Raw genomic sequence first — 18,283 nt, 5'->3', positions numbered from 1 at the left:
TTCATTTACGCTTGTCCCTGGCAGGAAAAACGCATGTACAATCCGCATGTACAATCCGCATGCATTTTTTCTGCCAGGGAGATGCAGAAACGCTCAGGAAAAGTCCGGAGCATTTCTGCATCGTGGGCACATAGCCTTAAACATTTACGATTAAGAACGATCTTTAAAACTAGAAGTGATTGAACCGATGTATCAAATGTCTAATCGTTTTTATATCCATAGAATACGGTTGGATCTGTAATTTTAATTGCATGTGACTATGTAAACTAAACTAATTATAACTAAAAAGCTAATAAAAATACATGCTTGCAGTATTTCTTTATGGAACCATGCAGAATTTGCAATTTGCAATAACATCACAAATATATATATACTTTTTGTAGAAGTATTCATAAAGAGGTTACCTTGATAATTTGTCTGCCCCTCACATCCCCAGTAGAATCCCAGCAGCACCTGCAATACAAGCAGCAAGATTTTCCTTTTTGGCATTTTCATCTCTATTGTGTGATGTTATCCTGGAACTTCAGAGTGCTGTCACTTCAGAGAGGCAGTGGAGAGCTCCCCACCAGAGGGCAGGTCTTCAGAGAGCCTGGGAGCAGAGGAAGGACTTGATCTCCTCTATTACACATGCATGGGCAGAGACTACAGCTGGCCAGCAGAACTCTTCTTGGGGACACTGAAGATCTGCTCTCACTCCTTCAATGTTTATTTGGCAGTCCAAAAAGAGGTGGGATCTTGGGGGGGGGGGGACTCCAGCTGGACTTTAAATCTCAGGATGTTTATTAGCTCAGCCTTCAAAGAAAGTGTAAAAGTACTAGAAAGCTGCAAAACACTTCTTGCCTGGCACAGTGAGATTATACCAGGGAGTTAAGGTTTCATGTTGTAAAAAAAAATTCACAATCCCATGAGGAGATCAGCCAATGAAAGCTATGTAAAATAGGTCATTGTGTTCAGAATACCTTCCGTTAACAGTTCTGGGCCCCAATGCAAAATGATGTCCTTACTTATGGGTCCCACCAGCCAACTCAGGACTCTGGTGCAACTGTTATATCAGCACCCTCACCACTGATTCATAGTATGTGTTTGATTTACTCAAGATTTACTTTTTTTTCCTTTCATTTTTGGATATAGATATATTGTGAAATAAGCTTCTTTTTTATTTCTTTTAATTTGACTTAATGTAAATACGTTTTACAAGTGGAGACAAGATCCTGACTGTACCCTCCCTGGTAGGTGGACAACCACTTAGTTTTACATTAACGTCCTTTGATTGAAGTTTAGTGGTTAGAAATTGTCACATGTCCAATCCAACATGGGACACTATTGATATAAGGGTTTATATATAAACCCACTGTGGTGATCTTGGTAAACCCTGTTTATCTGGTTTACCACATACTTGTAAATTCTTCAAAGTATCTTGAGGTTGCAGCCAAATGACAAAGATTTCAGTCTTTTACTGCAGACTTATAATGAATGAGGAGAGAGAGTTTTATCGGCATATACTTAATTTTATTACATCATTTAATGAATATAAAATTATACATACAGTAAATAGAAAGGTAAAGGTACATAAAAATGGCAACAACAGACCACTGATGTCATAAAGCCCTTGGACTCAGATATATCTCATAGATTCCATTGGAAGTGAAGAGAATAGAGTATAGCCAGGTCTGCACTCATATGGCAATTAATTAAGTCAGTCCCAGAGTAAATATATAAGATTAAATCAGTCCCAGAATAAATATATAAGATGGCAGTAATAGAATAAATAATTTCAGACTGGGATTAACACATTAACCATATGCCATGTGGTATTAGTGCATAGTAAAAGAAAGCTATCTCATATAGTTTTTATGGTTCATTGCTGAGCTTACCAGGTGGTCAATGAGGCATCAGTGGAGAGACAGATGCATAGGCGTACCCCGATGCGCGTTTCGCGACCACCAGGTGTCGCTTCCTCAAGGGGAGTGAGGGGGGATGCCTCTTAAGAAAGCTATCTATACTGGCAAAACGCGCGTCGAGGCTCCTTCTGGCCAGCGTCCTGTTCTGTCTCTGGTCCCCCCTGAGCTGGGCCCTCGCATACTGGGTGAGTGCTTGTCGTCTCCTTATGGAATTGACTGCGTTAATCCAAGGATTTATGACAATTGCAATGAAGCTATAGGTTCTCTTGATCCCCTGGCTGTCTCTTACTATTTACTCAATGTATACTAGGGCCTTGTGCGGAAACATTTCCATCTCTCCCCCTTTCTTTTCTAGCTCAGATATATATGGCTGCTATACCCGTATGTTTACACTTTTGATATTACTAGTTTGATGCACTGCTTTTGTATATCTTATACATGAATAAAGTCTTTTTATGCCAATATACTAGCATTTTCTCTTGTTTTCATAAGTTTTTGAGTAGGCACAAGTACGCGGTGATGGGGGATGAGGTGTTGCTTTTCCATACCCCCCACCCGCTACCTTTATGTTGTGGGCCGCAGTTTGCGTAGTGGTGGATGATTGCAGAATCCTTTGCATGGTGAAAAAAAAAACCTTCACAACATCCACCCAAGTGAAGAACACTCTCAAAGAAGTAGGTGATTCAGTATCTAAGTCTACCATAAAGAGAATACTTAATGAGAGCAAATTCAGAGGATTCACCACAAGATGCAAACCATTAATCAGCCTTAAAAATAGAAAGGCCGATTAGACTTTGCCAAAAAAACAGTTAAAGCAGCCAGCCCAGGTCTGGAAAATAATTCTTTGCACAGATGAAACTAGGATCACCCTGTACTCAAATGATGTGAAGAAGAAAAAGTATGGAGAAGGCTTGGAATGGCTCATGATCCAAAGCACACCTCATCCTCTGTAAAACATGGTGGAGGCAGTGTGATGGCATGGGCATGGATTCCAATGGTGCTGGGTCACGAGTGTTTATTGATGATGTCACTGAAGACAGAAGCAGCCGGATGAATTCGGAAGTGTACTGGGCAATACTTTCTGCTCAGATTCATCCAAATACAGCAGGGTTGATTGGACAGCGATTCACATTATAGATGGACAATAACCCAAAATATACTCCGAAAGGAACACAGGAGCTTAAAGCGTAGAAGTGGAATATTCTGCAATCGCCGAGTCAATCACAAGATCTCAGCCCCATCGAGCAGCATTTCACATACTTATGAAAAAAACTTAAGCCGGAAGACCCACAAACAAGCAACAAGTGAAATCAGTTGCATTAGTGGCCTGGCAAAGCATCACAGAGGAAGAAACCCAGCGTTTGGTGACGCCCATTGCTTCCAGACTTCAGGCTGTCATTGCCTGCAAATGATTCTCTACAAAGTATTAAAAATTAACATTTTATTTATGGTAAAGTTAATTATTCTAATTACTTTTGAGCCCTTGAAATGAGGAGACTTTGTACAAAAATGGTTGCAATTCCTAAACTTTTCACTTGATATTTTTGTTCAACCCCTTTAATTAAACCTGAAAGTCTACACTTCAATCACATCTCAGTTGTTTCATTTAAAATAAAAAATAGTGGCCTGCAGACCCCAAATCATGAAGATTCAGTCACTGTCCAAATATTTCTGAACCTGAGTGTATATCCCTGATGGAAGGCTGCAGTGCTCCCCACTGCACAGGCATATAGTTATATACGTTACTGATAGTTTCCCATTGTAAACATTGTATCATTTTTTTTTAGATAAGTGAAGTCTACTACACTATTCCTTAGCACATAAAGAGTTATGCAGGGAAAACTGCCCTTTAGTAGCCCAAAAGGGGCCTGCGGATACACTAGGAGCTTCCACAGTTCATATGCTGAACGTAGGACCAAAAAAATGTGAATAGAAAAATAACATATTGTATTTGGCATTGCCCATTGTGTAATTGCACAAAAGAATAGACTATCATAATATCTATCCTATGCAGGAAACGCCAAAATGGAAAAAGAAATCAAAATGGCATAATTGCTTTTTTGGTTCCTTTGTCTCCCCAAAAAAATGGAATAAAAAGACATCAGAAAGTTGTGTGGACCTCATAATATTACATATAAAACCTACCGCTCCTATTGACTAAAAAATAAAAAAGTTATAGCTCCTGGAAGATGAAGAAACATCAGAAGTGAAGAGCGGCTCATTGGGATTGTGTTGCCAAGGACCCCCATAAACCTGGAGCCAGCAGAGTTTTTAATTATGCCTCTAGGTCAGAAATGTTTGCTGTAATGTTTGAAGGGGTTGTCCAGGACGAAATTATTTTTTTTACTATGAGCCAAAAAATTAAGAGGCTGGTAGTTGCTAACTAGTTAGCAACTACCTGCCTATTCTATCCAGTGCCAGCTCAGAGCCGATCCTGTTGGCGATTTAGCTGCTCCACATCAACAGAGCAGCTTTTTCTTTTGGGCTGCTCTATTAATGGGGCGTGACTGCCGGCATCATGCTGATTGACAGCCGGCTACCACAGTAAGGTAGCGAGGAGCTGACTGTCAATCAGAGCGGAAGAGAAGCCGCTGCTCTATGTGATGTCAGTGGAAGCCACATGAATCCTCGGCAGGAGTGATCTGTGACTGCTCGGTGGTGGTGTCGGCAGAGATCTGCACTGAGCAGAACAAGCAGGTAGATAGCAACTACCTACCTGTTAGTTCTTAGGCCCATCATAAAATATTAATATAATGCCCTTTAACTTCCACCTTCTTATGTAAAGGTAAAGGTTGTTCAAAGCAGGCAATCACTTTAATGTAATATGTCCGCGAGCCTGGACATCCATCTTGATTAGCGGCACAGTAGTCTTTTGGATTTGAACACATTCTTCAGTCACTGTAGAGTTATATCGTGTGTAACCTATGAAATGTAATTCTGGATTTTTCCATATATACTGCTGTATAGTTTATGGGTTATGTCATGTCTGCTTGTGATCAAACACATACATGGCTAATGAATTCTGAAGAAAACGGCTTAAAGAAAATACTAAACATATTCAAACCAACGTATATGTTCGTTAATAAGATAGCTGCTTATGTTGGGTCGGTTCCAGTAAGATCTGTAATTAGGGCACTTTGCTTTTCCAACTGAGCTAAGAATCTGTCTCACTCCTGTAAGTAGCTGACTTTATATAGTCTGTATAAGCATAAAGATCTATCCTTGTGTAATTCTGAATGATACCAAACTGCTCAGATCTGATCTTCTGCTGCTTTCATTTGTAAGATCATGTGACGCGCCCTCTGGGCCGTGGGGTACTCGGTAGCTGGGCCAGTCGGTGCTGGGGATGTCACGGTGGCAGTGACCTGGTCCGTGACCCAGGGCGGTCAATTAAAGGAAAAGAAAAGGGGAATAAAGTTTTTATAGAGATAATGTTCGTGACGCCAACTGTGGTATGCGGCTATATGGGGCCGCCGCTGCGGTCCAGATCCACTGGAGCTGATGGTGATGCAGCAGAGTTGGTTCAGCTCTCCACAGGCAGAGCTTAGCTCCAGGGCAGTAGACGGTGATTTTATGAGGTAGATGTTGTTGGTGAGGTGTAATGCAGGTGATGGTGCAGATAATGACCAGTCAACAGATTAATGGCGATTTCCTCTATCTTTACTTGTGCTTTATCAATGCAGACCGGGGCACGGGTACTAGCTGGTAGTAGATGTCCGGACGGCCTGGAAGCAAGTTGGGGATCCACTCAGGTAGAGTTGTAGGCCTTCCTTCTGCGCTATTCTCTTTGGCCCTGCTGCTTGAAGCTATGCTGCGGCCCTCGTCCCTGAGTAAAACGTCTGTTCCTCACCCGTATGGCAGACAGATCGGGCCTTCGTCAAGTGTCGCTCCCACGTGGTGATGCTGGGCCCTATGATGCTGCTGAGCCACCGGGCGTCTGGTGGGGACAGGAGACCTGCAGGCTCCTGCCCTCCAGATTCAGCTGCTGGGCCTTCAGTGCCCCACAACCACGGACTCCGATGTCCGGTTCCTTTACGCTTCTCTCTGGGGTAAGCTTATCCACAGCTCCCTTCCCCAGGTCCTTCCTCGTCGTTTTTCTGTCTCCAACTCCTCTCAACTAACTCTTACTAACCCCGCCTCCAGATTCCAGTGTAAAGTGGAGGAGCTCCCCTTCCTGGTCTGGAGAGGGGAAAGTGTTGCATGCTGGTAAACCTGATTAGGGGTCCCCTCCTTGCTTCCAGGCATGGCATCACCCCCTGTGAGGGAGGCAATGCCACTGTGGCAACCGGACCCCTGGGGTGTCACATTCCCCCCTAGTTAAATTCACTACTCCCGGACTGAGGACACCTTCAGAGTTAAACAATTAACAACAATAACGATTTATATTACAAGAAATTTACAAAGTCTCAGAAAGGCAAAAACTGCAGAATAACAAAAACCAAACTAAACTTGGGAACAGTCATTGCGGCGCTTAGTCTTTACGCCACTACCCAGGAATTGTCTTTTTTTTCCGGGTACTTTGAAGGTTGGTTGGTGGGAACCGCCTCAACCCACTTTGTGTATCGTCCCTGGGCGTGGCTTCAGGGCACTTTGTCGATGGGTCTGGTTTTCGGCCACGCCTGCGGTTTATTTTCAAGGCCAACAATTAACTTTATTCAACATTGTCCTGACAACACCTAGTCCTGTGGTCCATTTGTCCATAAATTTAATAACTATATACACTCACGATTGCTTAAAAGTTCTTACAAGAAGTCTCTGTAGGCTCTCATACTTAACGGTTGCAACTATATACTATACACTTTTATTTTACTACACTTTAGTCCCTATAACGGGAAGGGAGCTGACCTATGGTACTACGGGTTGATCTATGCAGTACAGTGGTTGCCAATGACCTACCCGGGTCTCTAGTGTCTACTGCTGGTGTGTTGGGCTCAGTGTGGACTACACTACGGTTAGACTGATGTAACACCGGTAGGCTTGGTAGTCTTCTACGACTTCTTTGACTCACCATGGGTATGACAGATTCACCGCTAGCAGAGAGTAGATTCTCCTGATCCGCTGATGATGAAGCATCTGTTTCTGGGGTCGACTGGTCTCTCTGCTGTTCTAGAGTCTCTGCGGCTTCCGGTGAGGCTACTTGGGGAAAGGTCAGGACAGGTACCACGATTGCTTGGTTCACCTGCGTCCAAGACGGGGGAAATTCTCCAAGGATGATTTGAACCGTTTCTTCCACCTTTTCTGTGTGCTGGGGGCTGTTTTGGTCTTCCTCTTTGTGTCTCAACTGATCAGGGCATATCTTCAGGTGGTCTCTTGAGACTGCAGCTGAAGTTTCTCCTCCATCTTTACTGATGAGGCATACCTTGGTGTTGTCGAAATTTGAAGGTAAGATGGTGTATGGCTCAACCTCCCACTGATCATCTAATTTGTGAACTCGTCTCTTCCTTTTGAGTACCTGGTCTCCAAGTGACAAGGGAACTGCAGGTGTGTGCTGATTATAAGTTTTCTCCTGCCTCTGTCTCGCCTGGGACAAACTTCTCTCCACACATTCTTGCACCTTGCGGTATTGTTGCTGCCGCTCCGTATCCCAGTCTGCATCTGGTGATGTCGTCTCAGGTGTTAAAACTCCCATGTCTAAGTCAATGGGTAGCTTGCCTGGTCTTGCTCTCATCAGGTAGGCGGGTGTACAGTTGGTGGAGTTCACCGGGATGTGGTTATATAGGTCCACCAAATCTGGTAACTTCTCTGGCCACAGGCTATGTTCTTCAAGGGACAACGTCTTCAACAGGTCTATTACCACCTGGTTCATCTTCTCGCACAACCCGTTAGTCTGGGGATGATACGGTGTCGTCCTTATTTTCTTGCAGCCGTACAGATTACAGAATTCTTGAAACACTTCTGCTTCAAAGGCTGGGCCTTGGTCGGTAAGCACTCAATCAGATTAACCGTGCGGGCGACAAAAGTATTGTTGAAACGCTTTGGCTGCCGTCTTAGCTGTCTGATCCTTCACTGGCACTACTACCAGGAACCAGGAGCAGTGGTCTACTATGGTGAGAGCACAGACATAGCCTGACAAGCTTGGGGCTAGCTTCACGTGGTCCAAGGCTACCAGTTCAAGTGGTTGTTTGGTGATTATGGGCTGCAGGGGAGCCCTCTGGCTATCACGGTCTTTCCGTCTCAGGTTGCATGGACCACATTCTCGACACCATCTCTCGATTGCTTTCCTCATGCCAACCCAGTAGAATCGCTCACGTAGCAGGACTTCCAACTCCTTCCACCCGAAGTGTCCTGCTCCATCGTGGTACGCCTCTAAGACCATTGGCGCATCCCGCCTCGGGACTACCACCTGCCAGAAAATTTTGTGTGTCCGGGAGTTGATGCTTCTCCGACACAGCTTTCCCTTGTAGATGAACAGCTTGCCCTTCTCCTTCCACAACTGTTGGGTCTCCTGTGGAGCATCTGGACCAGGGTGTGAGTCAGCTTGTGTCAGCAAGTCCTTTACTAGGTGGACAGCTATCCTGCGTCTCTGCCCATCCATGGTAGGGCAATGTGTTAAATGTGGCCTCTCTGTTGGCGGAGCACTTGTTCCTCACACAGTGGGAGCACTGGGTCACCCCGTGATGATGGAAAGGCGGTAGCTCTATCTCCTCCTGCTCTTCCGGGTCTTCTCCCCCTTCTGGCAAGTTGGGCATCCTGGACAGCGCATCAGCATTAGCGTTTTTATGCCCCACCTGACACTTGATGGTAAACTCGTAGTTGGACAGCCGGGCCATCCATTGCTGCTCCAGCACACCTAGCTTCGCCGTTTCAAGGTGGGTCAGCGGATTATTGTCTGTGAAGATTGTGAACTTTGCTGAAGCCAGGTAGTGTTTGAAGCGCTCTGTTACAGCCCAGACTATGGCTAGAAACTCCAACTTAATGGAACTATAGTTGCCGGGGTTCCTTTCCGTGGGACGGAGCTTCCTGCTGGCGTAGGCAATCACTCTCTCTCTGCCCTGCTGTACCTGGGACAGCACCGCTCCGAATCCCATGTTGCTGGCATTCGTATAGAGTATAAAGGGTTGGCCATAGTCGGGGTAGGCCAGGACTTCGTCTCCCGTAAGAGCCGCTTTCAGTCGAGTGAAGGATTCTTCTTCTGTTTTACTCCACTTGAACGGAGGATTCGGGTTCTTGGCCTTCTTGGACTGGCCTACTAAGAGGTCCTGCATGGGTGCCGCTATCTTGGTGAAACCCTTGATGAATCTCCTGTAGTAGCCTACCAGCCCGAGGAACTGCCGCACTTCTTTGATAGTGGAGGGTCTTAGCCAGTCCTTGATCACGGTGACTTTTTCAGGGTCTGGTGCTACACCTTCGGTGCTTACCACATGACCTAGGTACTGCACCTTGCGCTTCAACAGGTGGCACTTTGACGGCTTTACTTTCAGGCCATAACCAGATAGGGCTTCGAACACCTCGTCCAGGTGCTCCAGGTGGTCTTCGTATGTCTTTGAGTAGACGATTATGTCATCTAGGTACAGCAGAACGGTTTCAAAGTTTTTGTGTCCTAGGCAACACTCCATTAACCGCTGGAAAGTTCCCGGGGCGTTGCAGAGCCCGAATGGCATGCAGTTGAACTCGCAGAGGCCCATTGGTGTCGTAAACGCGGTCTTCTCTCTGTCCGCCTCTGCCACGGGAACCTGCCAATACCCACTGGTGAGATCCGAAGTGGAGAAATAGTTAGCGGATCTTAGTGCAGCTAATGATTCCTCAATTCTGGGTAATGGGTAGGCGTCCTTATGTGTAATGCGGTTAATCTGCCTGTAATCAACACACATCCTCATTGTACAGTCTTTCTTTCTAACGAGGACTAATGGAGCTGCACAGGGGCTACAACTATCTCTGATCACCCCAGCCTCCTTCATCTCCCATAACATTCCCTTGGCACATTGATAGTGAGCTGGGGGTACAGGCCGGTACCTCTCTTTAATGGGCGGATGGTCTCCTGTGGGGATACGATGTTGGACCCCTCTTACCTGCCCAAAGTCTAGTGGGTGTTTGCTAAAGACTCGCTCATATTCTTGGACCACCCGGTACACCCCATGCTTTTGGTGCAAAGGAATGGAGTTAGTGCCTACTTGTAGCTTCTGACACCAATCCTCCATCTGCCCCTTGGAGCCATTATCTTCCGCCTGTTCGGACGGAGGCAAGGCTTCCATTGCCTTTATTGCATTGTTACTGACAATGAACAGCTTAGCAAGGGTGGCATACTGGGGTAAATGGACCTCTTTCTCCCCACAATTCAGGATGCGTATCGGTACTCTCCCCTTGCGGACATCGACCACCCCCCTTGGCCGTCAAAATGGTGGGCCTACTATTAGAGTACACGGGTTCTACCAGGGCCTGATAATCTTGACCCCTGAGACCTATTGCTGCCCGACACCATATTAATATTTCACTGCTAGGGGGCATTGCAATGGGGAATGGATCACTCATTCTGACACTGCCAACTTCTCCTCCAGACAGCTCTACCTGTTGACTCTGCATCAGGGCTTTGATCTCCTTCTGCAGAACTCACTGCTGACTGGAACTGGCAGTCTCTGGGACCTGTTGCAACAAAAGAATAATTTCCCCAAGACAATTCTCTATCACATTGGTGCCTAGGGTTATCATAGGATGGCTTTCTCGGCGATCAATATCTACAATAATCATCCCTTGTGATAGCAATTCTACTCGGCCAACCTTTATGGTCACCTCTTTATACCCCACCTGAGGCAAGGGCTGACCATTGCTGGCTAAGATGTTAATATGTTCATCTAGTCCGCGGGTAATGTCTGAATCAGTCCAGTATCATTTGACAAGGATATATGGCATCGTTGTCACCTGGGAAACAGTGTCCAGTAACGCGTTCATCGGGATGCCATCAAGCAGGACAGGTAGGACCGGTCGTCCTCCCACGTACTTGTCTCTCCAGCTTTGTGGGCCTGGTCGTCTTACTCCTGGGGGTTGGCCCTCTGCCCCAGGGGTTGCTCGTTTAAATCACAGAATCTTGCAAGGTGCCCCGCCTTTTGACAGCGGCGGCAGATGGGTTGTCCGCTCTGGTCGTAGCGATCGCTGTTTCTCCCTCTGGTCGGTGGAATTCTTCTCTGTCGTCACCACGGGACGTCATCTGGACAGGAAGCCAGCTGGATTCTTTCCTTTGGAGACACTTGCATGGCCTGCACGGTTTTGGTTAGTGTAGCCACACTTTTGGTCAGCTCCTGGACCTGAAGGCATAGGTCTGCAGAGGGGTCATTATCTAGGGTCTGCGCGTCAGCCTCCACAGGTGCCGGGGAAAAGGACGCCACTTCCTAGTGGTATGTAATAGCGGGGCGCCGGAGGGGTGCAGTGTCACTTGGGGTTGGTTCTCGCAGCACCCGGATGGACCGGTCTTTAAATTGCGCAATGTCCAGATCAGGGTTTTGCAGAGCCATTATGCGCAGCTGTGTCCGGTGAGCGTTAGACAGGAGCCCCTTGATAAACTGCTCAGTTAGCAATCTGTCCTCGTCTCGCACACTGTCGGGGTCTACCTGTTTAATGGCCCGCAGTGCCTCCTGCTAGTTTTGGAGCATAGTCCCCTACACTGTGCTGCACCCTTTGTTTGCACCCGTAAAACTTCATTTTAATCTCTGCTGCTGTGTGGGTGTCAAAGGTATCCTTTACCCGGGCCAGTATTTCCTTAACAGTGCTTTTGTCCCTGCCCGGCCAGGACTTCACCTCTCTCTGGGCTTAACCAATTAGCTGGCCTATGAGGATGCTGACTTTTTGCTCCTCAGACAGGGGGTACACTTGAAACCAACTGCGCAGTCTCTCCTCAAATTCACTCAGGGTGTGCGACTCCCCTGAGTACTGGGGCAACCACGCCGCCCCCGGTATATACGGCATAGATAAAGGAATTACTGTGGTGGCGGCCGCGCTCGCAGCTAGGTCCTCTCCCAGGTTGGGCATCTTCCTCCCCCTTAGTGAACCTCAGCCAGGTCCTGGTTTTCTGCTGGGGTACCAGTATGCTGCTCTGCAGGCAAGAGGGATCGCTTACCTGGCGGTTCCGGATCGGGGCCTCCTGTTTCCCCTCCGCTGACGGCAGATGATGATACAGTTCAGTAAAGTCTATGGCACACAGTACCCGGTTATACCGGGCCTCGAATCCTGTTCGTGACACCAAGTTGATGCGCCCCCTAGGCCGTGGGGTACTCGGTAGCCGGGAAGGTCGGTGCTGGGGATGTCACGGTGGCAGTGATCCGGTCCGTTACCCAGGGCAGTCAAGTAAAGAAAAAGAAAAGGGGAATAAAGTTGTTATAGAGATAATGTTTGTGACGCCACCTGTGGTATGGGGCTAAATGGGGCTATATGGGGCCGCCGCTGCAGTGCAGATCCACTGGAGCTGATGGTGACGCAACAGAGTTGGTTCAGTTCTCCACAGGCAGAGCTTAGCTCCAGGGCAGTAGATGGTTATTTTATGAGGTAGATGTTGTTGGTGAGGTGTAATACAGGTGATGGCGCAGATAATGACCAGTCAACAGATTAATGGTGGTTTCCTCTATCTTTACTTGCGCTTTATCAAAGCAGACCAGGGCACGGGTACTAGCTGGTAGTAGAGGTCCAGACGGCCTGGAAGCAAGTTGGGGATCCACCTCGCCAGGTACAGTTGTAGGCCTTCCCTCTGCGCTATTCTCTTTGGCCCTGCTGCTTGAAGCTATGCAGCGGCCCTCGTCCCTGAGTAAAACGTCTATTCCTTACCCGTATGGCAGGCAGCTCGGGCCTTCCTCAAGTGTCGCTCCCACGTAGCGATGCTGGGCCCTATGATGATGCTGAGCCGCCGGGCGTCTGGTGGGGCCAGGAGACCTGCAGTCTCCTGCCCTCCGGATTCAGCTGCTGGGCCTTCAGTGCCCCACAACCATGGACTCCGATGTCCTGTCCCTTTGCGCTTCTCTCTGGGGTGAGCTTATCCACAGCTCCTTTCCCCAGGTCCTTCCTCGTCGTTCTTCTGTCTCCAACTCCTCTCAACTAACACTTATTAACCCCGCTTCCAGATTCCAGTGTAAAGTGGAGGAGCTCCCCTTTCTGGTCTGGAGCCAGGAAAGTGTTGTATGCTGGTAAACCTGATTAGGGGACCCCTCCTTGCTTCCAGGCATGGCATCACCCCCTGTGAGGGAGGCAATGCCACTGTGGCAACCAGACCCCTGGGGTGCCACACATGGGTAGGGCCGTTTTTACACAAAGTGGGGCCCTGGACGTAAAATAAAAGTGGGTCCCTAAATTCTGCACTCAAACAATGATATTACCAGTACATCCACAAACCCATAGCCTGTTTAATAAGACACGTAACTGATACATCCCACCAGGTATGTGTACTGTAGATGTGACGTCAATGAATGATACAGGACAAGAACTTTAAGTCAAAAGATTCCCTTAAAGGAGTTGTCTGGTGAAAACAAATTCTCATCTGTCCACTGGATAGGTAATAAGTTATTGATCAGTGGGGGTCCGACCACTGTGACCCACACTGATAGGCAGAACAGGGAACATTTATCCCCATTAGAATGAAGTGGGAGTGCGAATATATGACCTGCGCTCCATTAATTTCCTACAGTTCTACTGATCTCTGTGCTCGGCTTTTTCTGGCAGCCTCATAAAGAATGAATGGATTGGCGGTCAGACGTCCCCCGTTCTGATGATTGGTGTAGGTTCCAAAAGTCAATCACCCTCCAATAAGTAACTTATCGCCTAACCCAGGGGCGGACTTACCGCCAGTGCAGCCGGTGTAACTGCACCAGGGCCCGGCGGTGCAGGGGGGCCCTCACCGGGTGGCCAATATTGAGGCCATTCTGGCCTGCTTCGCGGAGCCTGAAGCTCCAAGGGGGCCACGGACAGATTGCCTTCTCATGTGCGGCAGGCAGGGAGCGATCCCTCAAGCTCTGCTGCTGACAGGAGGAAAATGGCAGTGGAGCTGGAGGGATCCGTCCTGTGCTTCCTGCCCGGCCCTTCCTCCCTGACACAGACAGGCACAGCTTGATGATGTCATCATGCAGCGCGCGCCTGGGTCAGAGAGAAAGTTGCCGGCAACGAGGAGGATGCTGCAGGGGAGCGGGCTGTGAGGTAATTTTTATTTTTTACTGATACACTGGGGAGAGGAGCAGGAGAATAAGGGGAGGTGGGGGAGAGCAATGATGGGGATGGTGGCGATGGGGAGAGCAATGATGGGGATGGGGAGAGCATTGATGGGGATGGGGAGAACAATGATGGGGATGGGGAGAGCAATGATGGGGAGAGAAATGATGGGGATGGTGGCGATGGGGAGAGCAATGATGGGGATGGGGAGAGCAGTGATGGGGATGGGGAGAGCAATGATGGGGGTGGTGGGAGAGAGCAATGATGGGGCTGCTGGGAGAAAGCAATGATGGGGGTGCTGGGACAGAGCAATGATGGGGGTGCTGGGACAGAGCAATGATGGAGGTGCTGGGACAGAGCAATGATGGGGGTGCTGGGAGAGAGCAATGATGGGGTTGTGGGAGAGAGCAATGATGGGGGGGCTGGGAGAGAGCAATGATTGAAGTGCTGGTAGAGAGCAATGATGGGGGTGCTGGGAGAGAGCAATAACAGGGGTTGCTGGGAGAGAGCAATGATGGGGTGCTGGGAGAGACCAATGATGGGGGTGCTAGGAGAGAGCAATGATGGGGTTGCTGGGTGGGAGAAAGCAATGATGGGGGTGCTGGGAGAGAGCAATGATGGGGGTACTGGGAGAGAGCAATGATGGGGGTTTCACTTTGCTTGTACTGTAAAGCCTTGTATATTTTCCGTGTGCACAGAGCCTTACAGTTAATTGGGGAGAGCCACAGAGACTGAATAGTTTATATTATTGGCCGGTGGAGATTATAGGTAATGGGGGGCACAGTGCTGCTAATGACTTCATATTTTGATTACTAAGTGGCTAATAGTATATTAATGGGGGGGTACATATCTGTAGTCAGGGGCACAGTGTGGGGGAGACCCATGTATGTATACAATATATGTGACCTTGTTATTTTCTAGGCTGGAGATCATCGTGAGAAGACGAGTCGTGGCTGGGAGATGTCGACATGAAGGTCTGACCAGATGGAGAAGAAACAGCAGAAACCAACTCTGATCAGATGAGACGTCAGCGGTAAGTGCCTGGATGTAAATATTATTCTGTATCTGCACTGTGTGACTTGGAATGATAATGTTATCTGTAAAATCCCTTAGGCTGCATTCTCACATTTGTGTGAAATGTCCGTGTGCTGCCAGATTTTTTTAATCAGGTGGTCTATGGACTCGTAGAGGTTTATAGATCCATTCACACATCCATGAAAATCACAGATCTCAGCATGAGATCTGTGAGGGTCAGAGAATGTCCTGTTCCGATCTGATTTTGAGGATCAGAATAGTGTTACATGCACGTCGCTAGGTTCAGATAGGGGCGAGACAGGTTACATGAATTCTTTGGAATCCTGGGGGAACCGTTACTCAGGGTGGCCATAGACCATGTGCTGCAGCTTCTCTTAGGCACACAGGGGTATTGACCCTCAGGCACAGACACGTAGGTTGTTTCACTTGCTGACAAGACACACTTGACAAGAGTCCTCATAAACAGTAAAACAGTAACATTTAATAAGAAGCCGCACAACCAGTGCAAGTTAAGTCTTATGAGCAACAGGCTCCAGTGACAAACAGTACAGTTTCCTTAGCAGCACAGCAGTTCACAGTCATCCCAGTAGTACAGGACAGCACAGTTCTAATGCAAAGGCACATTAATGAACACAGCATTCTTTACAGCACAGTGAGATGGAGGAGGGTTTGCTGAGGGAGATGATCCCTGTGACACCATTTCTTCCAGTCCTTATCTTTCTGCCTGACAATACTCTGCACTGCTAGTTCATGAACTCTACCTGACCTGTGCTTAGCTTCACTCCTGACTTGAATCCTTTTCACTTGCAGGGGTGCTTCTGTGAAATATAGAACACACACACACCACCTTTCTCTTTGGCTCCAGCCAGACAGTAAACAACTCCCCCCACAATCCCCCTGGGGCTCTGCTAAAACACTCCCCTTCTCCTGTGACTGTGTAAAACCCTCTAGTTGCTGGATGCTTCTGGAGCACAACACTTCATGTCTCATGTGCTTGTGTTACTTCTAATAGTTGCTGGATGCTTTTAAAGCAACAGCACTACTTCTGCATGTCACAGTCTGCAACAGCACTACTTCTGCATGTCACAATAGGACATACTCAATGTGTCTGTAAAAGCGGTCAGCACACCGACACTACACACGGATACAGGAATGTAGCCTTATTATGTATAGCACAGTTCCTTAGTATATAGTGTACTCACTTATTATTTATAGCGCCGTCCTAAGTTATATAGTTTCATATTTTATTATGTATAACACCCTCCCTTATTACCTACCATCCTCTCTAGTCATATATGGTGCCGTCTCTTATTCTATAGCTTTCTCTGCTGTTATGTACAGTGCTGCCCCTTACATAGCATATTCTTGTTATTTTTGTCAGTTACAGCGCCCTCTTTTATTACATAGTAGTCTCTTGTTAAATATAAAATGATTGCTGATGGAGCAGTCGGTGACCAGAAGACCATCAGCTCCTCCATCAGAAAAGAAGCTTTCCCATGCTCCATCAGCTGTCATTGCATTATATATCTAACAATAGAGGACGGTATGTAATAAAGAACAAGGGTTTATAAATAATCCAAAATGTAAGGGACGGTGCTGTACATAACAAGAGAGGGTACTGTGTAATAAGGGATGACAATATACATAATAAAGGAGGCTATGTAGGAGGTATATATGTGTGTGTGTGTGTGGCTATATATACATCTGTAGTTTTGTCGCCATAAAAGGTGGGGGGCCCAGACACATTTCTTGCACAGGGGCCCCAAGCAGTCAGTGTCCGCCCCTGGCCTAACCTGTGCATAGGCACCCCAGGTGGGTGACAGCAGGTATTTATTTTATTTTTTATCACTTTCAATTTGTGCTTTTTCTTTCTCGTTATTTATTAATTTATTTTATTTTATTTTTTACTTTTATTGTATTAGGGGTTAGGGTTGCTGCCTAGTGTGGTGTTTTACTGTGTGTAACTGGTGTTGAGGTGCTGAAAAAATCTCACCAGTAACTAGTCCTGTGTTGCTGGCTAAGGGCTCATTCAGATATCTGATTTTCAAGTAGTGCTGTGCTGTTCTGTTCCACAACTGCTAACATCCAACCACCGGCATTGAGAACAGCTGATCGGCAGGAGTGTTAGGGGCCGGAACACCAACAATCTGATAACAGGCGTGTGCATCTTAATGAATAAGGTGTACTGCTCCATCAGAAATATAACTCCAGGCACGGGCTGCAAGACATTTCTGGTGTAATTTACCCCACCTTAGTGCCGCAAATTATGGTGAACTTGCTCAGTGGACTTCGCCACTCCCCACTCACCCCACACTGCAAATATACGACTCACACACTGGTCGTATACCGCACACAGCACTCACACATAGGTCGTATACCGCACATAGCACTCACACACTGGTTGTATACCGCACACAGCACTGACACACTGGTTGTATACCGCATATAGTACTCAAACACTGGTCACATACCGCACACAGCACTCACACACTGGTCGTATACCGCACACAGCACTCACACACTGGTCGTATACCGCACACAGCACTCACACACTGGTTGTATACCACATACAGCACTCACACACTGGTTGTATTCCGCATATACTACTCAAACACTGGTCACATACCGCACACAGCACTCACGCACTGGCCGTATACCGCTTACAACACTCACACACTAGCTGTATACCACCCATAGCACTCACACACTGGCCGTATACCACCCACAGCGGGGAGGCAGCTGCGGGAGAGACACTCGTCTCCTTTTACGGCGCGCTACATGAAAGTGTGGGTCCTGGCTGGGTGTTGGTGCTGTGAGGCCCGTGCAGGCCGCCTGTACCCAGTGGGGTCGGCTTGCCAGGACCATAGGTTTCACCGTTCAATAAAGGAGACTTCCATTCTGAAACACAGTCTTTACCGTACAGTGACTTGGTAAGGGTTTTATATGAGGGATACAAGGGTTTTCTTTACAATATAAGGCATTTTCGTACACACAGTATCCTTCCTCTGTAGTCTACTCCAGGGCCGGTGAAGCACACTGTTTCGCCCTACTTTGTCACAGCCTAACTTATCGCCACAGTCCTGATCAGCAAGTCTACCTGCTCAGTGGTTCCACGTCCTATTTCATCCACTACTAGATCTACTGCTCAGTACTCCCACTAGTTCCATGAACTCAGTTTTTTTAGGTTTGTTACCTTCGGCGTTTTGCAAGCTCAGGATTTCTCGTGA

The 18,283-nt window shown here is 47.4% G+C and overlaps 1 protein-coding gene across 1 annotated transcript in view; it reads right to left on the bottom strand.

Annotated features, from left to right (window-relative positions):
* The window catches only part of THBS4 (thrombospondin 4), a 93,180-nt gene extending 92,483 nt beyond the window's left edge, over positions 1-697 (bottom strand). The window contains exon 1 of the mRNA XM_073680194.1: positions 405-697. Coding sequence (XP_073536295.1) covers positions 405-495 — 91 coding nt within the window. The 5' untranslated portion in view covers positions 496-697. The remainder of the gene's footprint in view (positions 1-404) is intronic.
* Between the last annotated feature and the right edge of the window lie 17,586 nt (positions 698-18,283).

Source organism: Phyllobates terribilis, unplaced genomic scaffold, assembly GCF_046119375.1.
Source record: "Phyllobates terribilis strain yellow unplaced genomic scaffold, ASM4611937v1 Scaffold_1__5_contigs__length_1240528914, whole genome shotgun sequence".
In the NCBI taxonomy this organism is placed as follows: Eukaryota; Metazoa; Chordata; class Amphibia; order Anura; family Dendrobatidae; genus Phyllobates; species Phyllobates terribilis.
This window is presented reverse-complemented; position numbering and strand designations above follow the sequence as displayed.